The sequence below is a fragment of the Rhamphochromis longiceps genome, linkage group LG11 (genome assembly GCF_057381845.1).
Source record: "Rhamphochromis longiceps isolate RC_006_pf linkage group LG11, R_longiceps_female_GT1.1, whole genome shotgun sequence".
NCBI classification, from domain to species: Eukaryota; Metazoa; Chordata; class Actinopteri; order Cichliformes; family Cichlidae; genus Rhamphochromis; species Rhamphochromis longiceps.
This window is the reverse complement of record NC_140567.1, coordinates 35,471,597-35,498,470: the sequence shown is the minus strand read 5'-3', so window position 1 is coordinate 35,498,470 and position 26,874 is coordinate 35,471,597. Positions and strand designations below refer to the sequence as shown.

General features: G+C 40.6%; 2 protein-coding genes across 2 annotated transcripts in view; both read right to left on the bottom strand.

Annotated features, from left to right (window-relative positions):
- Nucleotides 1–26,874, bottom strand: part of rftn1b (raftlin, lipid raft linker 1b) — a 138,709-nt gene that overhangs the window by 111,228 nt on the left and 607 nt on the right. Inside the window, exon 2 of the mRNA XM_085423808.1 lies at nt 4,018–4,201. Coding sequence (XP_085279934.1) covers nt 4,018–4,165 — 148 coding nt within the window. The 5' untranslated portion in view covers nt 4,166–4,201. The remainder of the gene's footprint in view (nt 1–4,017; nt 4,202–26,874) is intronic.
- On the bottom strand, nt 20,587–26,870 carry LOC146659857 (uncharacterized). Its single transcript, XM_085423809.1, has 2 exons — nt 21,836–26,870; nt 20,587–21,702 (listed from the first exon to the last, which is right to left on the bottom strand). Exons 1-2 carry the CDS (start codon nt 21,914–21,916, stop codon nt 21,181–21,183), a joined length of 603 nt encoding a protein of 200 aa, XP_085279935.1. The 5' UTR covers nt 21,917–26,870; the 3' UTR covers nt 20,587–21,180.

The window sequence follows — 26,874 nt, the reverse complement described above, 5'->3', positions numbered from 1 at the left end:
AAAAAACATAATCAGTGCTTTTACTGCACAAGAGATACATTTGCAACACAAGATTGTTGTCTGTGTGTCTGTGGCTCAGGTGGAAGGTCGGGTTGTCCACTAATTGGAGGGTTGACGGTTTGATCTCCACATAGTCTGAGATGATGGATTGTTTTTTCTTTTTAATTTGTTGCTGGCTTCACAAATCAATACATTACACAAACCAAGAATTATGGTCAGCATAAGGAGTTACGGTAAAACAGTAATTCACCAGTAATTGTATAAAAAGTGAAAGTATGTGCAAAATGCAGACGAGGTAATTGTCTAGAGAATTCATAGTGGGCCCAATGTGTCCCGCCCCTGCACGCTGTAGCCGCTGCCCAAAACAAACAGACGTTTTCCTTTCATACTATCTGCTCTTTAGCCGTGGTTTGAACCTGACTCACCAGACATTCACATGTGAAAAAGACTACAGCATGCCTTGCAGGACCGGCGGGGCTGGTACATGCTTTGGTACAATACTGGGTTGGAATGAAACCCACATCAGAAAACTCCACAGGGTACCTTTTAAGAGCAGTAAAGACAGTTAATTTTAAGAGTCATAAGTGATTAATTAAGAAAAGTATGTGTAATTACCTAAAGATGTAGTGTAACAAATGTTCTGTTGGCGCTGACAATGTAAGTATCCATAGTTATGTCCCTGCCCTACAGCTCTACCACAGACTATTTTCATATTCATAATCTTTGACTCTGCCTTAAATATTTTACAGGTTTCCTGGAGAAAAGGCCAGACACATGAATCATTGCCTACACTTACATACATGCTACAAGGTAATTACAGCCATGAGTAACACACTAACCCTTCAGCCTGAAAATCTGCTGATGCATGAAGTGATTCAGACACTCGACCGTGCTCCCAGGATTATTTCTCAAATGCAATGTGTTCCTAGCTCAACTCGGCAGACACACACACACACACACACACACACACACACACACACACACACACACACACACACACACACACACACACACACACACACATATATTTTAAGAGATGAACAAAGGCAGAAACATAGACAGAGGCGCACTGACAGTGACAGAGCGATAAGGCAAGACAAAACTGATTACAGTAAGTACCAACCCCCATCATTAAAGAGCATACTTGAAGATAATAATGTGGCCATGAACCAATGACAAACGCACGCAGTTCAACAAAAGGGAGGCACCCATCCACCTCCCGCTACCCCTTCAAGCCCCACCCTCATGTCAGGTCCCATATGACGGAGGATAGAAAGCCTCCCTGCCCCCCGGACGCCCACATTCCCCGGCTCCTTCATCCATCCAGTCCAGTCCGCCTGACAAACTAATGGAGACTAATCAACTGCCAGGACGAACACGTTGCACACTACATCTCCCTGCTTCCCGTACCATCCACCCCCCTCCACTGCAACAACCGCCACCCCACCAAAACTCACCTCCCGCAATCATTTTAGCTATAACTGTCAGGGGCAGAAATAACAGAGTGATAGCTATATATAGCACCCTGACTCTCCGCTGGCCTAGTACATACACATACATACTAACGCACAGCCTTGTCCCTGCGCACATTCATTCCCCATTAGCTCACCTTAACCTTTATGACCTCCATTATGCGTGTGACCTTATTCTAATCCTAATTCTAGATATAATGTTAAATTAACCTTCACCTGAACGCTGGAGTCAGCGTCTGTCTATTCAGTAGCTACAGGTCGGCAGGTAAGTTTACACTTTGTAAATGAATGTCTTTTCCAGCAACACAGAAACCAGTGGGCTGAGTGTGTTTACACAGAGTCTGACAGTTGGATTCTAATCATTGAAAGCACAATACCCATTTGCCTATGTTTTATCTGTTTTTAAAAGTATCATCCAGGTTATGACTAATAGCCTAATAATAATGTGGGATTAGTCTTCTAAACGGCCCGAGGTGTATGTATGCTTCAGTGCGGTTTCTTTGTTTTGATTCTGCGGGCAAGCTGCAAAATGTCATGGGAGTGAACTGGAAGCAAAGCTGAGTCTTTGAAAAATGAAAAGTACGCCTTGCAGTTGAAAAAGAGGAGGGAGCTCTGCTTTTGGGGGGCATTAGCAAAATTACTTTCCTGTAACAACAGCATGAAGAATAATGGTTATGTTAGCATGCTTTGATTAGTATTGCACACTTAATTAGGACCAAAATCTTGTCCGTGTGCGTGCAGACTACTAATGCTGTCTCCTCAGATGACCATAACATATATATCAATATATGTATTTATATATGCATTGTGTGTGTGTGTGTGTGTGTGTGTGTGTGTGTGTGTGTGTGTGTGTGTGTGTGTGTGTGTGTGTGTGTGTGTGTGTGTGTGTGTGTGTGTGTGCCTACGTGTTTGCACCAAGCACGCAAACAGAAGAACAAAGTGTGTAAAAATGAGTTTTTTAGCAGCCACCGTAACTAAGCACATATTTTCTTTATCTCGTGAGTCTGTGTGATTCATGCCAGCAAAATGCAGCTCAGGAGACACCTGCTGCAGTGGGAACTACCACAGAGGCAGTTTGGAGTGTAGTGGCATTGTGTCTATGTGTCCTTCTGTCCTTCTGCCTGCCTGTGGACAGATTCTGTTAACACACTTTAAAGACCGGTTTAGTCTGACACCTGTGCCGTCATTCCCTGCACTTTAGACTCCCTATAATGTTTATCTTTATCTGATTTAACTTAGGTTAAGTTAAACCAGATAGGTCAAAGATGGATGTGGTGTGAGTACTCTCACCACAGCTGCAGCTGGTGTAATCTCATTGCTTAAAACTAGTTCAATTTAAAATACTGTACCTAGAATTCTGTGCCGCTTACTTGAAATCCAAGCAGTTTTCACACAAATCATCTTATTAGTAGACGTTTCGTGCCATAACAAAAGTGAAGATGTGTGCTCCTCACATGCATTACAAAACATACAATGTAATAGCCAAACCATGAAGTTTGGTCTCTGCATCTCAGGAAACAGCACCAACCTTCATTTAGGATAGGAAGTAGAGGCGGGGGGATTTCTGCCTGAATCTATGTGAATATGTGGGCATCGGTATATGGATTCTACCCTGTAAAAACAAATGAATCATTTCCATATTTCTTTCCATGGCTCAAGCAGTCTCAGTTTGACTTTAGGCGTAATCTTCATCGTTAGCATGTCCACTTTCTTTCCAGCCCACCAGGCAGGTCGGAGAGCACAGACATTCAGGGCAGCTGAATCATTGTAAAATCACAGTAAAACTAGCTGAAGAGAAACAGCTTTGTGACCTTGAACAAAAAAGTCCATCACCGCAGCAGGCCACCTTTTACTTTGTTTGCATCCCCTGCTAGCAGCTTGGACCCTACCTCCCATAATTGATGGTCGCCAGCAGGAAGTTTGACATGGATTGGTCTGGAAAGTTCTATATCATTAGCATGACGTGAAAGCATGACTGACTAATTGTCAGAAAAGAAATTATAATGGATGTTGCTATACAGGGAACAAGCACTAATTAACACTGTCATTACAAGAAAATGCTGATGAAAATTACAGCTTTTATTCCACGAGTGATAGATTTCTTCTGTGCCTTAATATATTTTATTTATTACTGGCTGTTTGATATTGTACTATTTTTAGAAGGGGACTAGACAGATTAATTGTACTGGAGGTAAAGAAAATCACACATAGAGCACAGAATGGTGTATTTTGTTGCAGGTAATCCCTTGGAAAACGTGTGAGGCACGCTGATCCCTTACTATGCAGAGATATGATGCAGCAAAAGCCTTGAGCTAGTCATATAATTTCAGCTGTGCATGTGAAAGATTAGATTGTTATGGCCCAGCAGCACAAAAAAAACATTAACATATCAGTTACAATACACTGATCAATAGCAGTGATTGTTGCACAGAGATTTGTGTACCTCAGTGGTAAATATTGTGGGTTGCACTCTAGCTGTGGTTTCTGAAATTAAAAGGATCGAAGGTTTCTTTGAACACATTTAAAAGAAGGTTGTCCGTCTTACCGTCTTTGCCGATGAGGAAGTCCAGGTAGCGGTATGTGTAGGCCATGCCCACCTTGGTCTCCACCTGTGGCCTCTTCAGGGTGGAGTAAATCTTCCCTGGACTGTTCTCCTCTGAAACTGGTTTCATCTTGCGTAACCCGCAGCCCATGGCTCCACAGTTTTTAGGTCACTCTTTACAAAGACCCTACAAAAAAATGGACAAAGTGCTTCTTTAGCTGAGCTAAAAAGTAGACATTGCATTGCAAAAAACAAAAACAATAAAAAGCATGATTTAAAATAGATTATAAAAAAAAAAAAAAAAACTAGCGAAGACTTATTCAAATTTAAAGTAGAGCTCTTAACAGCTGACAGGCTCTTGTGATCACTGGGGAACAATTAGCATTCCATTGTGATGTTTCTGTCACTCACAAGTTCATAATAATTCAAAGACTTACTCAAAGTAAGTCAAATAACTCAAAGACTCAAAGACTTCTGAGATATAAGTGTTCTGTTTTCCATCTTGCTAACCGAGCTACAGTTGCAAGAGAGGTTTATCTTTTGCTTTGTGCTATGGAAACAAATTGAACGGGAACTACGGATGGATTTTAAACTGCAACTTATTGCTTATTTGAAAAATTATAATAGCAAATTATGTGAACTGTAAAACTAACTGTAACCCCCCCCCCCCCCCAAAAAAAAAAAAACCAAAAAAAAAAAACCAACAACACCCGTGCACAGGATTTTGTGCACCAGTGGTCAAAAACAATAATATACAATAACAATATATAGCTACAAACCATAACTTGGCTTTCCAAGCTTTGCAAATGGCCAAAAGTACAATGTTGGCTCTTGCTACTATAATCAAAATGGGTATAATTTTGTTGTGTTCATATCTGCTGTGAGTTTCAATTGAGAGTTTTAATTCCTTGTTGACCACCCTATTAAATAAAGCTGTTTCCATTGATTGATTAATTTGCAGACGAGGTAACTGTTTTGATCCAATGAAATTAAAAAGTTGTTAAAGCTGCTCAACTTTTTTAAATTCCTCCAGATGTAAAAATGTCAGCAGATAAAAATAAAAGATGTGTAATTTGGTCTTTTTTTACTGAATGAAACAGGAAGGTCGGGGTTAAGTGTCGTATGGTAGTCCAGTTATTGACCTTTTTTGCTACATTAGATAAATTTGTAGTACAAATTTGATTTACCGCTCATTTTATGATTGTTTTTGTTTCATGTGTTTAAATGATCACACACGTTTGAATGGCCAATGCCAAACGAATGCAGACGATTCACTCTGGTGGTCACCCAAAAGAAGAAGACTACATCTGGGAAATTACAAAAAAGTTAAGATTTCACTGAGTACTAACCTCTTCACAGTAAAGAGGACAAAACCCTGGGTGCAGACCTACAGAAGTGAATAAAGCTGTCTAAATAACAAACAAATCTCCTAACCATATCAGTGCATATGTGATCACATTTTCCAGCTATGCATGTGAAAGGAGCATTAGTTTAAATTTCTATGACCGAGTAGGGCAAAATCACTTTAATGGATCTGTTACAATGCACGGATCAATAGCAGTGATTACTGCGCAGAGGTTTGTGTATCTCATTGGTAAATATTGTGGATTACGTTGTGGATTTTTGGCAAACCTAAGTAAGTGGTCAGGTACAGTCTCACAGGTCCTCAACGAGCCAGGGTTTAAAATAAAGCTGTTTAAATAACAAATAGACTTTCTAACCATGTCAGTGTGAAGAATGTGTAGTTCTTGTGCATCACTGATTCTTTATTCTAATTTTAGGTGATAATTATTTATCTGTAGTGAATGCCTAGTGTGTGGCCATTCTATATGATATAGCTTTACTATTTCATGAAATAGTCAAATGTCTCAGTTTCAACATTAAAAAAAAATGTTTGTGAATAACAAACAGCTTTATGAGATTTGCAAATCACTGCATTCAGTTTATATTAACATTTTACACAGGATCTCAACTGTTTAGAAACAGATAATGGAAAACCTCCATTGTAGTACTAGTACCTGATAGTGTACAAAGTGTTTAAATAACACACTTATTGATATCAGTGAGCATCCCTAAGCAAGGACCAGACATGCACATGGACATGTATACACACGCGCAGGAAAGCAAAGATTCTTCAGACGGAAAACTAATAAAGGACAGCGTGTTTGGTAAACCTCTGTACATTAACATGAATAAATAAATATTCTTACAACCTGATTCCTAGGGAGGCCAAATTAGCAACAACCAGGGAGTGAGAGGCCTTAAAGGGCCAGTACTACAGATGCCACCGTGTCCCAAATGCTTTGTGCCAGCACCACTGCCTCTCTCCAGTGGCTTCATCTGGGAATAGGTGACATTTCATTGTGTTCCACTGATTAAACTCAAGAACGGATGGATGGATGGACAGATGGACAGATGAATGGCAGTGGCGCCCTCTTATTCCACCTTACCTAATGAAGATCCCTCTCTATTACTCCATTATTCTCTGTACTAATTACAGCACATCGAAGGGGTTTGGCAGAATCGGAGTTGACCGTTGCTTCAGAGACAACAGGACAGGAAGTGAGGAGGGGCACGGGGGTTCCGACGTAGGAAGGAGTGGGAGGCAAAAAAAGGAACCAGCTGCAGACGGGGCTCTGTTAATGAGGTGAACGGCAAGAATGAAAAGGTGAGAATCAATCAAGGCAGAAAGAGGAAACAGGGGTGGCCGGGTTGGAGATTGTTCGCATAAAAGGGGTTTGGGTGGTGGGGGGGCAGCGGGTAATGCATGGCAAGTAGAGTCCGGAGAAAAAAGAGAGCGTGCAATTAAAGTCGGCTGAATAGAAAAAGGATGATCAGCATACAAGATGGAAACAGAGAGAAAGAGTGAGATTCATCACGGCTGTCGTGCCAGTGTTTCCAGTGGCACCGACATGGACGTCTTTGTTGGGCTTTATAAATCTCAACGTGTATAACAGTCATATTTCTCCAGGCCTTGTAATAGCGCTCAGAAATGGACCACAAGCTGATGGATTTATAGCTAATACCAGAACACAAGCACACAGCTACCAACCCAGCAATGCAAAGACGCTAAGGATGACTTCACTGGATCCCTGAACGCCTACGTTTGCTTGAAAAGTGAAAGGACACTTTTTTTTCCTCGATACTTTTGCAAACATGTCAGATGTCCAGCAGATTTAGACCCCAAACTGTCCAGCTCTAAAGAAATGGTGCTAACCAGCTAACCTAACACGCAAGAACAAAAGGTTGAGAAAAGATCCCCATGCAACACATAATGAGTACAAAATGTGTATGAAAGTAGATAAATAGCATGAACAGGTTTTTACAAACTGCTGTGATAATGTTACTAATGTAGACATTTTTACACCTGTAATCAAGAGGAATGCACAGAGGGTGATGTTAGTGAATGGTTGAAATTATACTGAATTGACTCTCTTTTAATATCCTGAAAATATTGCATTTTACTCTCAACCAGATTTAGACATAAAGGTGAAATCTTTAGAAACTGGTCAATCAGCTTTAGCCCAGAAAACAGTATCCATGTTTGAGGGGGGGGGGGGGGTTGTCCTCTTGTTTTGTACAGTGAAAGCTTCAGAAGCCTTCTAAATAGTTGCAGCATGTTTCTTATGTACTGAGGCATTATCTGTTTCCCACTCAGCACGTGCCAAGCAGGACTAGTGTCTTGCTTCCGTTTCAAGAACACAAAAGCCAAGCACAATCTGCAGAAGTTGGCACAGTCAAAGTCTCTAAAAGCGCTTCAGTCTCCCCTTAAATTGTCACTCAGGACTGCACTACACAGTGCTACAGTTCATCGCGCAGCATCACAAATGACTCTGCCATCAAAGAAAACAAAGTTTAAAAAAAGAGAAAAGATCTTTTTTCCCAAGTGTTGGATTCCTACTGTTGCCTACAGTTACTTGTAAATAGCTTTTATCATTTCTCCCTCTACCCTGGAGAGAGAAGGAACAACAAGAGGGAAGGCGAGGCTCTGTCATGTAGTCTACACGAGATGGAGAAGAAGTAGTCAGAACAATGGGATGTGGAGGAAAGGGGATGGGTTGTGGGGGGTTGTGGGAGGGGTGTTAGAGGAAAACAAAGTAAAAACTGGAGGAACTCGTATTTGCATAGCTCCTTGAGCCCAGAGAGGAGGCAGTGTGAGGTGAAGCCAAATGGGAGTATTTTTAGAGTTGAACCGATGGAGGAAATGTGACTTATTTATAATTTTTGAGGCACTTTCTTGCCAGGAAACTCTCATCTGAGGTTGAAGCTCTGGCCAGTTGTAGCACTGAAATTGCCCCCCCTCTGAAACAGAGAGTTAGGGATGCTTTACAGGGCTGACAGATACTGGGTAGTTATGGGAAAGAAAAAAAAGACAGGAAGAGGGCCATTGATTTCCCTTTTGCTGAATTAGCAACGATCCTTTTGCCATTTTGCTCCATCTTTTTTCTCTTGCTAATGGCATTTTGAGGTTTTATTTGATAAGAGGTTTTATTCGATAAGATTCCCTTCTCATAAGCCAAGATTGACATTCAGATGCTTTGTTGTGGCTGTGATGCACTTAGTTTTGGCCCTTACAACAAAAACATCCCATAGCACTTTGTATTGTGCTGAATGCGATAGACAACATGAGGGGAGACGTTTCCCTTGTCCTGCTGCTTTTTTTCCCCATCTGTCAATCAACAACAATGATTCAGTCCAAAGGTCTGCCTTTCTTTCTGTGCTCACATTGATCCCTTGAGTTCATCGCCTGTTGTCTCTTAGGATTTGGCACATTATTAGACCTAAACAAATTGATTTTCAGACACTTAAGGGCTGGAAATCTCCACAGATATATTATCACCAGGCACATATTATTATTTTTTTATGACTGTAAATTTAGCATTTGATTATTGCACATTGTTGTTATTATTATTATTATTAAATTATTATTATTATTAGTAGTATTATTTACTTATTGAAATAGTAAGGATTCTGAAAAGCTAAACATCTGGCCACCAAATGAAAGTCTACAGCCATGAACTTCACTGTTCTTTTAGCTTTGTTTTGGTCTCTCTCAAAAGTCAATTCTACTTGCTTACTGTCGTAGGGTAGGACCCCACAGCATTAGAAGGAGAACCTACAGTAAATGACAAATCACTGGGAAGAAAGCACTTGGTTGGCTGAAAGAGTATGGAATAAGAAGCATAGAGAAGGCAGAAACACCAACAAACAAGCCAAACACAAAGCAAGACAAAACAACACAGACAAAAGTTAAACACATTAGAAGAGAGAGCAGAAAAGCAGCTTCAGTCTGTGGTAGCAAAATTCAGGAATGGATTACGGTGGCCTAATGTAGAGAGGATGTTTGTCTCCCAAACTGATAGTTGAGCCCACAGAAGAGGCGCCTCACAGCTGAAGGCACAAGAAAGTTGCCGTCCGAGAGCATTTAAGTATAATATGAGGTTTTTGAGATATGATGGGACCTGATCATTCAGAACTTCAGCAGAAGGATTTTAAACTATAAACTGCATTTACGAAGCATTCATTGAAGAGTAGCCCGTAGACTGGGTAAGTCATTGTTGGCGTACTCTTGCTGCAGAGTCAACTAAAAATGGATAACACGCTAAAAGGTGGAGATCAAAATCTTTTACTTATGAAAACAGCCTCACTTTCTACCAAATTCTAATTGTTATCCTTGTATGTGTCTTGGATTTGGTACTGTGTATGGTTGGTAATTGAGAACATTATGGAACAATTGAAAATCTTCTATCTGTAAAACCAAAACAATGAAATAGTCTAAAAGGTGCCCAGAAAGCCTCCTGAAATGTACAAAGACAATAAGTCTTTGTAAATTTGTCAATACATTCAACAGCCTTCAGAATATGAACATTATTAATCTTCTGTTAATGAAAATATTGGATTGAGAAGCTTTACATTCCAGTTTCATAATTAGGAAATTGCACATCAGTGTGGACGATGATCGCACAAAACCCTGTCTTCAGCTTACAGGCTTCACAATACCAAATGAGTTACTTAATGCTGTCTGACGGAGACCTTCCCCACATTACAGGACCGTGTTACAAGGCTTTGATAGTAACATTGCTGAGATCAAACCCAGAAGCATGGGAAGCTTCAGAGTGGATTAATGCAAGAAGACATTAATTAGGACACTGTGTTCGTGTGTTCTTCCCTGTGTAGTCTCCCTTTTAAGCCTACTCTCTTCTTTTCTCACTCTCTCTCTCGCTTTGTCTCCCTCACCCTCTTTGGCTTCTTCTGACTTTTGATCTTTTACAATCTGACAAGTAAAGGGGCGCTTGACTGTGTATGGTGATGGGTACTGCTGATCCAGTATCATCCATGGGTATTGTGAGGAGTACTGCCAAGAGCTCTACAAGGCTGAGTGGTTAGAGAGACCGCCATGAAAATGAGCGGACAAGACCGGCCTCACATGAGGAAAAACAGCACTGGTTGTTGGCCGAAATGCATTGAGTGACTCATGTCTATGCTTTCTTGACAATCAACCCCTCGTAATGACTTATTTTGAGAAAAATGCATTTGCTTGTTGTCCAAAAAGTCCAGAAAACAGTGTTGGAACAAACCAATGTGGAAGTGCAGCCCCTTGAATGGCCGCTTAAGGCTGGTTCCAATCTCCTGTGACAAAATGCCCAACTTTACAAGAGAAATGAATACTTTGTTAGCCTGTTTCTGTGTCTTTCTGCCATACACTATGCTAACACCAGCATCTCTGATCCAATTAAATGATTTACCGCTTTACCTGAACATGCTCAACTGTCAACTTTGTCTTCAGGCTGGAAATGAATAAGCTATATGATGTGTCTCTGTCTCTTATCCTCAGACACTCCCTATATCCAAGTTGTTGAGCCTAAAAACTAATAACTTGTAGTTCTTGCTAACATTATCTTAACTTTGCACTGCACACTTTTATTAAAATATGGTTGCTTGTGGCTTTAAAAACATATTGTGATGGATATACTCTTAAACACTTAAATGGCGGTGACTCTGTTAGGTGGAAGCAAAAAGAAGGTGAGTACGGCTCAGTGGGTGTGACATCTTTAAGCTAAACAAAGAGACTTTTGCTCAACTACCAACAACTGCTGTTGTCATAATTTCAGCGTGGTTTTGCACAAGTGGTTGACTTTCACGAGTCGCCTTTTTGTTCTCTCTTTATAAAAAAACAAAGTTGTACGTTTGAAGTGACGATTAATTTTGTCCAATTTTTAGCTGAGACTGCACCTGGACCCCATTTATAATTATATCATCATGTATAAACAGTGAATACCATAGAATAATAACTGCTGGATGGTTAAATTTCACTCACCTTTAGTTGGTGATCTGTTAAAAAACTGATGACATACACTCTCAGCACACTGACTTAAGTCACTGCCAGTCTTTGGTATATTTGGGAAAACCCCTTTACCATATGCTGCCACGTATACGTGTTACCATGGTTACCGCATTAACCATACTTCCGGGCTAGACTACATATTTGAATAATGATTTTGTAACAGTTCACCATCAGCAGATTCACATTTGCCAGCATGCTATTGCTGAAAAATCTCACAATCCTGCAGTTTCTCTGCATTACTTTTATACAACAGTCTTATGTGACTCACGAGTTTACTAGCTAGACCAAAACCCTTCCTGACCCTCTCTGACCCTGGCTCTAGTCTCCACCAGTGACTGGCTGGCATCGGTCTAAATGAACTAGTCGACACTGGTAATATTGATTGAACTAAACAACTTAGTTGTGAAAGCACCAGTTGCCTAAATTTAACATGACTTTCACGAGTGTTTTTTTGGGAACAGACTCTTACAAAAAGCCTTGTTCATGGAGAAATCACCAGATTAGCAACTGATTTTTCCAATAACTCGGCCTCAAAAACGTCCTTCACTAACCCTCTGAGTTTCTGTCTCATTTCTGCTGCTTCAGGTGACAGCATGAGCTAAAAGCCTGAGAAGGTTTGCACACTTTTGTTGGAAATCCCCTACTCTTCCCTTTCTTTCCTCTTTTGCCCTTGCCACCCTGAATCTTCAACTGTGGGAAAACAGAGAGGATGGAAAAGAAGAAAGAAAAAAGACAACGGACACTCAGGCAGGATGTTAACGCTGTGACCTTTTGTAATGACACGGTCCTTTCAAGAGAACGACCTACACTAAGTGCGTTTACATGCACTAAGTAACCAGGTTATTCAGAGAATCAGGTTAAAAGCGTTTACATCCCCTGTAGTATCATGGTTATGGTAGATATGTGTTCATTCGGTGCCTTAGAAACCAGATTGTGTGTTCAGCGAAAGTGTACAGTAACAGTAAATTTTGCTTCCCGTTTTTGTCTTTTTATCATGTTCCAGAGCCCACGTAAAGCACAGCAAGAGACAGACAGACAGGCAGAAAGCTAGAACTAGGCTCTGCTGCAATGTTCAGCTTTCAAAATACTTCCTTAGATGTATATAGAGCACTATACAAGGTGGACTTGCATGCATCACTTATTTTAAGCTGTGTTTCCTTTTCCATAGTGTGTATATAAAAGCCGCACATAGCCACCATAGTGGCACAGATTCCTTGTTGACTCTACATACTAAAGCCTCGTTTCATTTCTGCCGTGCTGGCTTGTTTTTATTATATTGACCAGAAAGGGTAGCGCTAACGCTAGCAACTAGATCGATGAACTACATGTATACATTTCGACACTCACTGACACTGAAGCACTTTGGATGGGCGGCACCACACATTAAGGCATAAAACGTAACCAATTATTTTACTTAAATATGAACCAGAAGATACAAAAACGGTTGAGAGGTCAGGTTTAGCGATCTGAATTGGTGGATGATGAGGCCTAGCAGACAGCACTGAGCCACAGTCAACACACACAGTCTCAGCACACATCTCAGTCACCACAATCATGGCCTCTCCTACTTAAAAGCCGTTACAAAATCCAAATGGGTGAATTTATTATTATTTTTAAACATAAAAATATTAACCAATTATGAGGCAGAGGAGAAAATTCACATGGAATCCAAAGACGCGTTTCTGTAACAGGCTGTAAACGTGCTGTTCATGCTGTAAAGTTGGGTATTTTAAAATGGTGGGATTGACTCGCTTTTGGAGCAAGCCTCAAGTGGCTGATCAAGGAACTGCAGTTTTTGGGATTTTAGTATGACCACAAAAGTTGATACTTGCTCTTTCACTGTTTGCAAAGTCACAATGTCGTTATTGGTATATTATGAAAGGTCTTATCATCATCCATCTTTAAAAGTGTTTTGGGAATCATGCATGAAAACAAGCAGAGAAAAACACAATCTGGCTCGCAAGCAAGCATCTCAGTGTCTTTCAGCCTATGTTAGTAAAAGCAGAACTGGATCATAGCAAGCATAAAAATGAACAGTGAAAAGTTGGATCATAATGCACGAGTTGATATTTTTGCTGATCGTTGATATTTATGTTCACCATGATACTGGGTATCTGACTTTGAGATAAATGAGTATGTTTTAGTACTGATTATGTTCATTCTTTGGTCAGTAATTCTTTTACTGTAGTTCTCTTAAAGCACCAACAGTAGTAACATCTTGCCTAGCATCTGAGGGAAATTCCTTTTTTTTACTGCATTATGTAGCTACATTTCAACTATGAATGCTGTAGTTACATTTGAATGAGTTTAGATAACATTAAACTGGCACCCTATGGCGGACCTGCAATCTACAATATATATTGCATTCAGAGGAAAGTTCTGTTATATCCCCAGAAACATCTGGGTTATTTTCCCATAAATTCTAAATTATTCTGGGTAAAACTGCACAGCTTGACAGAGAAGGTGAGTTATATTATTTTACATTATTAAAAACAGTTTTAGGGAACACTGGTGACTACTACGGATGTAGATAATCACAAGTTACCATCATGAAGGTGCATTACATTTATGTGCAGCTGCATTTCTAATTAGTAACTGGTAAAAACAGTGATGGAAATCGTCAGTACTGAACTAAGGAGATGCTGCAGTGTGTTACAATAGCTGCAGAAGATAGAACAAACTGGTTTCAAAAATTAAACTGATTAAAGTGATGAGTAACATTCAGAGAACACTGAATCTTACAAAAAAGCTTCAAATTGGAAATGTTTCCAAATCAAACCTTTACTTACTCTCAAAAAGATGGCCATGGTTACTAAAAGAGACATTTTACTTCTTCCAACTCATTGAATTTATATTTCCTGTGAATGCCCAAGGACGATACATAATGGCAAGTGCGCGGCACAAAGTAAAAATGGAAGATAGAGGGTAACGGGTTTAGGCAGAGAAAATCATCAAATAAGCAACGCGGTCTAGCCAAGAATCTCAGCCGTTTCAAGGCCCATAGCATCTATGTGGTTTACTACAGCCTTGGCCAACCTCTCCTTATGGTCTCAAGGCCCGGTTACAGCCCATCCACACACACACACACATATCCCCACAAACACATTCATCGAGGGAGCTATTGCCATGGGAACCAACCCCTCTATGACTATTCCCTTCTCAGGAGAAGAATAGGCACCAATCTGTCCCAACCTCTCGCTTTTTTTATTGTCAGATTCTCTCTTTCTTCTCTTGTTGTGGCTGCTATAAGCTCTCAGCCCACCTCATCACCTGGACTGATTCCCTGTTTCCTGGTCTCCTCTTTCCACCTGTTTCCCTCCTCTCCTCCCACATGTTTTTGACAGTCATGAGTTTGATTTGTCATGCATAATCTATCCACAGTGGGATTTGTACATTTCTCACAAGTGAAAAGCAAAACATTATTTCAAGTCAACCTGCACAAAAACCTGTCTTGGTTGTTTTTGCGCTGTAGCCAAAGAAACATGGTGAAAGAAAGCTTGTCATTTCAAGAAAAACGAGAGAAGAATATCCTGTTAAACAGAGAAAACTTGCTGGTTGCCCCCTAAAACACGGAGGGGTTTGAAGAGATTTCCTGTGAGTGACTCATTGCTTTCTGTGAACTTGCTCCAGGCAGGTCATTTTTTATTAAAGCCAGCCGGAGCTAAGTTCTGAGATTTTCAGACACCCTATCGACATGTCCGTGTTGGACATTAACCAATCAATACTGCTGCAATTTTCTTGACCACCCATTACAACAGAAGTCAATTTGCCTTATAGAAATATCAAGAGGGGTGTTGTTTTCTTTTTCTGTGCTTTGAGGGTAAGCTGCTACACAACTGGCTGAACACTGGCTCTCTGGTGTTTGCCGTCTTGCCTGGAGGATTTATCCTAATATGCTGTCTCAGGTCTAGAAAAAAGCCAGAGGCTTGAATAACTTTGTATCTTCAAAAGCACGATCACTGTCATATTGCAGCCGAGTGAGGGAAAATAATCTTTGCCCAAAATCTTGTAACCGAGCATTTCAGACAGAAAGGATATGAGCTCCAACAAAGGCTGTCAGGAGCAGTCAGGATGGCCAGCCTAGTCTCATTCCTGGTGCACCAGTTAGCCTTGCTCATTTACAGAAAAAAGGAGTTCGCTGGTGTCAGAGCTTAATGCACCTGGTTAAGGCTTGAGTGAGGCAGTTCTGTCACTCTCAACTCATCATTTCAGTGCATTTTTCAGTGCACAGGTGTGCTTTCCTAAATCTAACCAAACAATTTAGTTCCAAATCCTAACTTAGCCTGGCGTAAAATTAAAAACAAAAAACAGCATAAAGAAAAGCAGTACAAAACACTGAAATCCCTCACTGACAAACCTACCACCACCATGCCTCTTCATCTCTTAGTGGCCAATATTATCGCTGCTGATGCATCAGGGCAATGAGGCCTAAGAACACCATTTGCATAATGCAGAGATGCGGGTAGTTTCTGTTTAAACAGTATTATATTACAGCTGGGGATGAGAATACACTGGGATGACTTCCTGACCCTGTGAATACCCTAATAGAGAGTCGGTGACATTGTACCTCCAAAACAGTTTTGTCTGATAATCGCCTGCCTTCCAAGCACAAAGGGGGTGTTTCAGAAGTCGAGCATTTAGTCTGGATAGCGATTGTTTTTTTATTTTTTATTTCAAAAACTGATCGGATTGTACCATTCCTCTGTCTGACTTCCTGCCCTCGTCATAAGCTCTATGCAGCATGACGAAGCTTCCATCAAAAATAACCTTGGTGCTTAGTATAAGTGATGCAGAGCAAAGAAGCGCTTGTGGGATGTTTCTGAAATGTGCTGCGGTGCATCTAGTGGAATCACAAGGATTGGCTCAGTGGACGCAATTAGTTCCGGCGGTCGTGTCGTAGCCAAAACAGGACGCAGACACCTGCAGTGTGATTCAATCATGAGGACTTCAAAACCTCCTGCCTTATCTAGCAGCACATGATGTTTACTGTTTAATCATTCAATTAAAATTATGCCAATTATGAATTCTTGTTTAACAAATGACATCAGTTTGAGTCCTAAATACGCATTGTCATGGAAATTTCTGCAATTATACATTAAATATCCCCTAGTATCCATTTTCTCCTTCTGAATGCATATAATATTGATATTAGGGTTGTTAGTCACCCTCAAGCATAGCGAATATTTACTGTTTTTCACAATCCAAATCCAATTGTACAGATAGATAGATAGATAGATAGATAGATAGATAGATAGATAGATAGATAGATAGATAGATAGATAGATAGATAGATAGATAGATAGATAGATAGATAGATAGATAGATAGATAGATAGATAGATAGATAGATAGATAGATAGATAGATAGATGGTTTATTCTGTCATACATACTCAGTGCAGAGGAGTGTGCACATTATGGTTTGTACCAACCAACGTTTGCCAATTACCTTAATCAAATTTCACACCCCACAGGGGGATAGACTGTGCCCGGATCAGATAGCAAACATAAGTTGATTAAAACATGTTTGCTAAAAGACTGGAGTGAAAGAAAATCAACACAGCTTTAGGAAATACACAAACTGCTGGCTGAGAGAGAGGATGAAAAAACATCTGAAAAAATATATAACTGCTACTGTGTGCTGTAGAAAACAGGTTTAAATGGTTCAGTGATGAACATTCAAGAATACAATATCAGACTGATTTGTTCACCTGATTTTACCAAAAATAGTACAAAAACAACATGTCAAATGTTTGCTGAAGATATTTTTGAAGCTGCTACAGAGCCGTGCTTACAACTGCAACTCATTTCTTTAAACAATACTTCGTAAGCATTTGATGAATGGCAATACCAATTGTGCTAGTTTTGATGTAGTCTACTGTTGCAATGCTGCTGGAACACAAGAAGAATACATTGACTGGATTATATAATCTGTTGCTCCAAAACCTGTATATATCGATTAGCATTAACGCTGCACTAAGCATTAATCAAAAAACCTGATACTGAGGTTATAAATACTTGAGCACCAGTATCCCCAGTAATACTAAAACTACTTTCGGATTAGTTACTCATTTGCAGCTACTGTTCATGTGTTCAGCTGCTAGTGAGGGGAGGTACAGGCAGCCTTATATCCCCTCCCCTCACTAGCAGCTAAACACGTAAACAGTAGTTGACATTCAAAACAACCAATGGACATTTTATGAGGAATTTTGTGAGCTCAGTAAAGCTTGTGTATCAGCAACACTTTTGAACAGTTGTCTGTTAAATTATTAACCTTTCCAGCAAACGTTATCATTAGCCTTTTAGCTTTAACAATCAATTGATTGTTAATAGCTGAAGCAAAGTGAGCTGTGCCCCAGAAAAGACTGCAGTCTTATTTATATATTTTTTCCTTGCATGGTGGATTTTTAACTGCAGTGTTTATTGACACTGGTTTCGGATGTGTTCCTAATCCAGTGTAGTCATTTCCACTATAGTAGTGCCTGCATTTAAAAGAAAATAGAGATATCTGCAATTCAGTATTGGTTTTAAGCATATAGATACTACAATCAATTCTCTGAACTGTGTAAGTTACTTTATGTAATGCAGATGATGATATTCCCAAATTCTTTGCAGTTTTATGTTGAGCAAAAACCTTCCTAAGCAATCATCCACAGAGTGGTGAAGTTTGAGTTTGAGTTTCATGTACAAAAGGTTTGCAATTTCTTCAGGTAATAATAATAAATCATTACTAAAGTCATAAATCTGTCGTTATAAATGTTAGCAAGTCATCAATAAAGGTTAATGAATCTGCCATTTTAAAAAAAATCATTTCAGTAGTATAAATGTTGTCAAAGTCATTAATAAAGAGTCATTAGACACACTCTAATAAGCTGTCACCAAAGGTTAGCAAGTTATTTGCATTTCTAAATGTTAATAAATCATTTATAAAGGCTTTTTAAAAACAATAATCAATCATAGCTGCAGGTGTAAATGTTGAAGGAAGAGGTTTTATATGTATATATTTGCACATTGTTAACAAACTTGACCTGCTGAAGCCTGATATTAAATTCAAATGAACTTTAGAAAGCATTTTTAACACAGAGTGGGGACATACGAGCAGGAGGAATGATTACATGTGCGCATGTGTGAATTGTACTAAGAAAGAAAACAAAGGCACCGTAAATGTCATGCAAGAGGGTGAACACCAGCCAGAGGGATTTTTCATAGCCTGGCAAACCATACATTGTTTTATTACTGGCAACTAATCAATAAAGCTGGCTACTGTGGCAAAACTTCAGAAATCTTTGTGGGGGGTTTTCTAATGGTGTGAGTAATACAAATTAATATCTAATGTACAAAGACTAGATGTAGATATTTGTACAAATTAAACCAGAATTATCTGCATATACAGTTACTATCACTAGTGGTACAGAGAGAATGTTTCTTGTAATTTCAGTGAATTAACCATTTGGACATGTGGTTACTTCACCTTTTGCCCTAAGAAATTGTGTTATTTTCAATGTCATATTACAGCAGGGTGAATTCCAAACCACAAACGCTTCCACATTTCCAAAAACCAGTCCGCAGAATGGTCAATGTGAGCGAAAGCCACATGGGGTTTCTCTGGCGAACTTTTTTTCCTTTGTGTGTGTGTTTGTGTTAACAGTGTTCGCTGCACGTGTGTTCATATTCTCAAGTCATATGTATGTATGCATGCTCACATGTGCAGCACAGCATGTGTTCAATGCATGTTAATACATGTACACTTTGATGTGCACAGTGTGATGACAGACCACATGGCTGTTGCCTGGTTATAGTTTCCTTCTGTTTACATACTTTGTGATCTTTCTCAATAAATTATCATGGCTTAGACTTAAATGTCTTTAAGTCAGTGTTACAGTTTTTTACAGACGCTAGGACACATTTCCCAATACTTAGGTCACTTTTGCAAAACACTTCACACAATCCTCCTAACTGACCGTCAGCTTGGCAAAGCAGTTCATTTCACATTCAAAATGCACTACAACTACCAAAACACTTCATTCAGGTCTCAAATAAACTCATTCTTCCAGAACACTAGCAAAGGTTGACAGCCGACAAACACACTTTGTCACCCACAAAACAATGACCTAAAAAACACTACACAGTGTTTTCTTGTGTAAAACAAGGACACATCTCTGTTTATAATTTCAATATATGTTACTGGAATGAATCAGACATCATGCAGAATTCGTTAATATTTGTTTATGTATTTTTATTTTTTTGCACTAAGTAATCCCAAAATACAAGAATTTGTATACACACCATCCACTGATACACATACAATAGTAATGCTAATCTACTCGGTCTCCTCCATTTGGCCACAGGTTCTCATCCACATCACATCTTATGTCAGCTAGGGCAATACACCTAGGAAATAATCTTCTGGCATGCCAGAATTGAAGGAGTTGAAAAATTGAAGGAGTAACACCTGTGTAGATGTTCATCTCCAATGAGAATAAGCTGTGGCTGGTTACAGTTTTTCTCAAATGTTAAAACACAAAAGCCAATCCTGTAACCCAAATGACCAGTAGTCTAAACACATTTACTAAATGTAGCCACCATATTCCAGTACCATAAACACATGTCACATGAAGACACAATTCACAAAACACAACCCTCTGTACTCATAAATCTAAACACATTTTTCCTTGCTAAAACACATGTTGCAAAACAACTCTGCTCATATCCTCAAATGAAAGCCCATGTGATGCAAAATGCTTGCCACAGTCACCAATCTTTGAACACAGGGAACACACCTGGCGTCATTCACTACACACAATGACTCAAAATTGAAGACACTTGTTGCTAATGCTGTACCCACATGTAAAAGCAAGTTCAGAGTGCACAGTATGCTGAAGGTTCCAAACAAACACAATGGATGAAGGCAGAGTCAGGGGAAGAGGAATTTGATGCAGAGGAGGGAGAAGAGCTGGCCCTGGAAGAAGAGGAGCAGGCCAATGAGGAAGAGGAGTTCAAATGAGAGGAGGAAGAGGAGCAACCAACGAGGAAGAGGAGAAGGCCAACATGGGAGAGGAGAAGGTCCAGGAGGGAGAGCAAGACAACCTCGCACCATCATTACGGACGAGATGCGAGCAACAGCTCAGCGACATGATGCCGCACAGTGATTGTGGTGTGTGTGTGGTGTGAATACAGTTTTTCTCAAATGCTAAAACACATGTCACAAACGTTACCACCAGGTCCCCCAATGTCCAAACACAACACCCTTCCCTAAAGCTACATAAACACAACCACACCTCCCCACTGCAAAACTCAAACTCCCACACCAAGAGAACAGCTCGAAGCTGTCAAAACTGTAAACACTATACACAGCATTACACACTACAGCAAAACAATTGAAAACACAATGCTCAATTTGTGAGAAGGTTCTTTGGTCCATAACTGCCAATGCATATCTTCATAAACTGTACAGTAACGGATCGTCATAGAACCCTGCAGAGGATTAGGCATTTAGATTTGTGAGTTTCACATGAAGACTATAAATCTATAAAAACACCCTGCATGTACGTACACTACTGTAACACAACTCAATGCAAAAACAGAATCTATCGCACACAACAGTACTCTCGGAAACATGATCAGGGTGTGAAGTCTTTTTTATTGACTACACGGTCATTTTACAGTATTACACACAGTCACTGTGCGGCATCATGTCGCCGAGCTGCATTGGGCCACATCACCTCATCCACATCACAGGCTATATTGTCCCTTGCTAGGCACCGCGGGAAAAACGCCCTGGAATGGCGAATCCATCCCTGGAAGGCCTCCACTGGGATGTCAGCTCAGGCCAGCTCCATTGCCCGTACGAGGTTCTCTCTTGTGTATGGCTGTCTGTCATACACCTTCCATCTCCATGATGAGAAGAACTCCTCTATAGGGTTCAGGAAAGGGGAGTAGGGTGGCAGACAGACGTTTAAAAAGTGGTCACTGTTGGTGGTGAACCACTCTCTGATTTGGTGTGTCTTGTGGAAGCGGACGTTGTCCCAAATGATCACATACATGTGATGTGCTAGCCTAGGATGGTGTTGTTGACGGTCCAGGAGGATGTCTTTTAGCTCCTCTAGGAAGGTGAGGAGACGTTGGGTGTTGTAAGACCCAAGGACAGCATGCCGGTGGACAAGCCCCTCCGTACCCATAGCTGCACAAAGAGTAATATTACCCCCCCGTTGGCCAGGAACCTCAGTGATGGCTCTCTGGCCAATGATGTTACGGCCCCTTCGCCTTCGTTTCTGGAGGTTGAAGCCAGCCTCATCCAGGAAGAGGTACTCATGGGGTCTGGCCATCGCGTCCAACTGCATTATCCTCTGTGAACATGGAAAAGCGTACAGGTGTTCAGAACGGTCAATCAGGTGGCACAGTATTGTCCAGAAGTAATGTAGGCCACTAAGCAACACAGTATGTCCACTAACTGTACTGTGGACATGGATGTATACGTACTTGCACATACTCGTAACGTTGTCCTATGTGTCGCGCAGAGTTGCGCTCAAAGGGAACCCTGTAGACCTGTATCATCCTCATCTGTTGGCGCCGGAGAACTCGGTCTATTGTGGACACGCTGACAGCATCAATGTTCTAAAAGTTTACATTATCTGCAATGACTTTGTCTCTGATCTCTCGGAGTCTAATGCAGTTGTTCTCACGGACCATATCTGCAATGAGGGTTTCTTGTGCCGCTGTGAATATGGCAACCCTCCCACCTCTATGTGGCATTCTTTCAGCTCTAAAGAAAGAAACGTGTGTTGTCAATTGACTGATTTATATGTAAGACTACATGTAAAGTAACAGACCACTTTCACAGGCCTGTAAAACTGTAGTGTGACAAAGAAAGCAATAGCGTACTATACCTGTTGTGTTGTCTAAATGCCTTGATAATGGTGGCCACGGTGGACCTACTCAGGTTTGGATGTACTCTTCGTCCCGCTTCAGCCATTGTCATGCCATGGACAATGACATGATCAATTACTGTTGCTCGCATATCATCTGTTATGATGGTGCGAGGTTGTCTTCTTCTCCCACCTGGACCTTCTCCTCTCCCTTGTTGGCCTCCTTGTCTTCCTCCTCTACTCCGAACTCCTCTTCTTCTTAGGCCTTCACCTCTTCCTCCTCTGATCTCAACCCCTCTTCCTCTTTGGCCTGCAGCTCTTCTCCTTCCGCACGCTCGAATGCCTTCATCTATTGTGATTGTTTGGCATCTTCACCAAACTATGCTTTCATAGGTGGGGTCACATCATTAGCAACAGGTGTCTTCAATTTTGAGTCGTTGTGTGTAGTGACTGACGCCAGGTGTGTTCCTTGTGTTCACAGATTGGTGACTGTGGCAAGCATTTTGCATCACATGGGCTTTCATTTGAGAATATGAGCAGAGTTGTTTTGCAACATGTGTTTTAGCAAGGAAAAATGTGTTTAGATTTATGAGTACAGAGGGTTGCGTTTTGTGAATTGTGTCTTCATGTGACATGTGTTTATGGTACTGGAATATGGTGGCTACATTTAGTAAATGTGTTTAGACTACTGGTCATTTGGGTTACAGGATTGGCTTTTGTGTTTTAACATTTGAGAAAAACTGTATCTGCAATGACTTTGTCTCTGATCTCTCGGAGTCTAATGCAGTTGTTCCCACGGACCATATCTGCAATGAGGGTTTCTTGTGCCGCTGTGAATATGGCAACCCTCCCACCTCTATGTGGCATTCTTTCAGCTCTAAAGAAAGAAACGTGTGTTGTCAATTGACTGATTTATATGTAATACTACATGTAAGGTAACAGACCACTTTCACAGGCCTGTAAAACTGTGGTGTGACAAAGAAAGCAATAGTGTACTATACCTGTTGTGTTGTCTAAATGCCCTGATAATGGTGGCCACGGTGGACCTACTCAGGTTTGGATGTACTCTTCGTCCCGCTTCAGCCATTGTCATGCCATGGACAATGACATGGTCAATTACTGTTGCTCGCATATCATCTGTTATGATGGTGCGAGGTTGTCTTCTTCTCCCACCTGGACCTTCTCCTCTCCCTTGTTGGCCTCCTTGTCTTCCTCCTCTACTCCGAACTCCTCTTCTTCTTAGGCCTTCACCTCTTCCTCCTCTGATCTCAACCCCTCTTCCTCATTGGCCTGCTCCTCTTCTTCCAGGGCCAGCTCTTCTCCCTCCTCTGCATCGAATTCCTCTTCCCCTGACTCTGCCTTCATCCATTGTGTTTGTTTGGAATCTTCAGCATACTGTGCACTCTGAACTTGCTTTTATACATGTGGTCACAGCATTAGCAACAAGTGTCTTCAATTTTGAGTCATTGTGTGTAGTGACTGACGCCAGGTGTGTTCCCTGTGTTCACAGATTGGTGACTGTGGCAAGCATTTTGCATCACATGGGCTTTCATTTGAGGATATGAGCAGAGTTGTTTTGCAACATGTGTTTTAGCAAGGAAAAATGTGTTTAGATTTATGAGTACAGAGGGTTGCGTTTTGTGAATTGTGTCTTCATGTGACATGTGTTTATGGTACTGGAATATGGTGGCTACATTTAGTAAATGTGTTTAGACTACTGGTCATTTGGGTTACAGGATTGGCTTTTGTGTTTTAACATTTGAGAAAAACTGTAACGTAAATAAAAAAACTTCACACCCTGTTCATGTTTTCAAGATTACTGTTGTGTGCAATAGATTCTGTTTTTGCATTGAGTTGTGTTACAGTAGTGTACGTACATGCAGGATTTTCTATAGATTTATACTACTCATATGAAACTCACAAATCTAAATGCCTAATCCTCTGCAGAGATCTACGACGATCCGTTACTGTATAGTTTCTAAAATATGCATTGGCAGTTATGAAACAAAGAACCTTCTCACAAATTGAGCATTGTGTTTTCAATTGTTTTGCTGTAGTGTGTAATGCTGTGTATAGTGTTTATAGTTTTGACAGCTTGGAGCTGCTCTCTTGGTGTGGGAGTTTGAGTTTTGCAGTGGGAAGGTGTGGTTGTGTTTATGTAGCTTTAGAGAAGGGTGTTGTGTTTGGACATTGGGGGACCTGGTGGTAACGTTTGTGAAATGTGTTTTAGCATTTGAGAAAAACTGTAAACTGCATTTTTAGATTTAAAATATGTTTCAATAAAATATTGCTGTTGGATTTTGCTGTCTTTTCAAGTTTTGCATTGTGTTATTGTTTTGGCCATAAGTTTAACAGTTTTGAAAACAGTATGTAAGCACATGCAAAATGTCCTGTCCGTACAAAGATTTTTGGCAGTTGTTGTGTCTGAGTGAGAAGATAATTCATGAAATTTGAGAGATGTAGTCATTGAATGCATTTTGTGCCAAAACAATGATAACTGGTCCTCAGTTTAGCCCACATAGACTTCTGTTGTGCTCACTGTGTGAGGAGTTTTGCAAACGTGACCTAAGTATTGAGAAATGTGTCCTAGCGTCTGTAAAAAACTGTAATGTGTGTATGTCTTTTGTGTGTAGGTGCACACGTTTCTTTAAAATTTTACTGTAAAAGCATCAGAGGGGAATATTTTGGCAGGCCCTCAAATACTTAAAGGGCTGTTTGAGGGTAGAATTAGGTTTAAGCTAGCAGCAATGAGGGTCATCACAACAATAAAAATGCTGTTTGTGTGTGTGTGTGTGTGTGTGTGTGTGTGTGTGTGTGTGTGTGTGTGTGTGTGTGTGTGTGTGTGTGAGACAGACAGCCTGAGACGGAGAGAACTCCTGACCCACCATCGCTGTAGCGTTAACACACCCCGACGTTCCGCAACTCACCAGCTGGAACTAATTAACAGCAGTTCACTCACTTTCTGTCTCTCTCTCTCTCTCACACACACACACACACACACACACACACACACACACACACACACACACACACACACACAGCGATTTTTCCTCACCCCCCCAGCTTTTCCTGTCTCTCATGCCCTCATCTTCCTTCACCCTTCCACCCTTCCCTCAACCCCCACCCTTCCTTTACCTCCTGCCATCCCTCAGCTTGTTTTTTCCCTTTAAACCGCCTCCTCTCATACATGCACACATGCATGTAGTGGATCACATAGTCTGGGCATGTAAACATCCACATGTGCTGACAGACATGGATTTACCAGCACGCATGCTGCACAACACAACACATGGGGAAACCCACTCCCTTGACACAGTGCAGTACAGTAGCACACAAATCACGCACTTGCTTGAATTTCTCCTCACTATTATAGAAGGCACTGTCAGGGTTTGGTCTGTGATTGGATCCTGGTTGAGATAGTTGGCATTCCCAGCACAACTCTGTACCATCCATCATACATGCAGTGCAACTTAAAAACAGCATGACCTATTGATGTGAATGTTTAAATAAAGGGTTTATTAATAGAGTAATAAACAGGTGTGGGGATGCAATGTAACACATTCACATTACTTTTGTTGGCAAACTCATAATTCCTAAAATCAGTGACAATCAGTCGTGTCCCTTGCATTATAGAAGTTTTTTAAGTATCTATTTACCATTTACCATTACCATTTACCATTTTAAGTATCTAAAAAGAAAAAGATGAAGCATGCTTTTCATCTACATTTGCACAACAGTTACTTGACCTCAGTTACTCTCAGGGATATGAGACAATAATTTCGGGGAAGTCATACGACTTCTGAGGGGGAGATGTACATTTCTTACTAACCATGAGTGTAACCGTCAGGTCGGTGCAAACCACATCTATGCATGAGAGAAGGAGCTATGTACTTCTGTGAACAAAACATCAAATGTTTACAAGCAGCTGCAACAGGTAACGTGTTAACATGAAGCTAGAACACTGGATCAGCAGCGATTTTCAAGCTGATCATGTGCCGAACCCAACCAAGGAGCCAAAACTTGATTTTCAACAAGTAAAAAAAAGCAGCGGTGAAGAGGTTTGTACCAGTGTACAAAGAAGAGGAAATGCTGCCTCTGCAGTAGAATCACTGTTAAAATTACATGTTTCTGCGCTCTATTGGCTGATAACTTAGTAACCTTGTTAACAGCTTTGTGATATTACTTAAAGATTTAAAGACAAGTACTCTTATTGTGATAGGGAGCTGTGCTGATATCTGTGATGTACAGTTTAACATCATATTGTTAACTGCCAGATAAAGAAAAAGTAAAGCATGGTTTGCAAGACTTTTTACAGAGTAGATCCATAATGGATTACTTTTTAAAAGCATTAGGTGATGTGTAGTACAATACTTTTACCCGGCACTGATAGTGAATGAATACATTCAAATGAGTGCACGTGTGTTTGGCAGCAGTAAATTTATAGCTTGTTGCTTAATACACTGCTCAAAAGTCAGACTTGTGGCGTGCGGCAAGATCTAATGAATGAAATCTCAGCAGTAAACAACTGCTACCATGCAGTCCAAGTTTACAGTGGCTGCTGTCCAGAGACACGGGCGTGCGTACAGTAACACATCTGCTTGAAAGTTCAAATTCATTCACATGCTCAGGAGCATGGAAACACAAAACAAACTT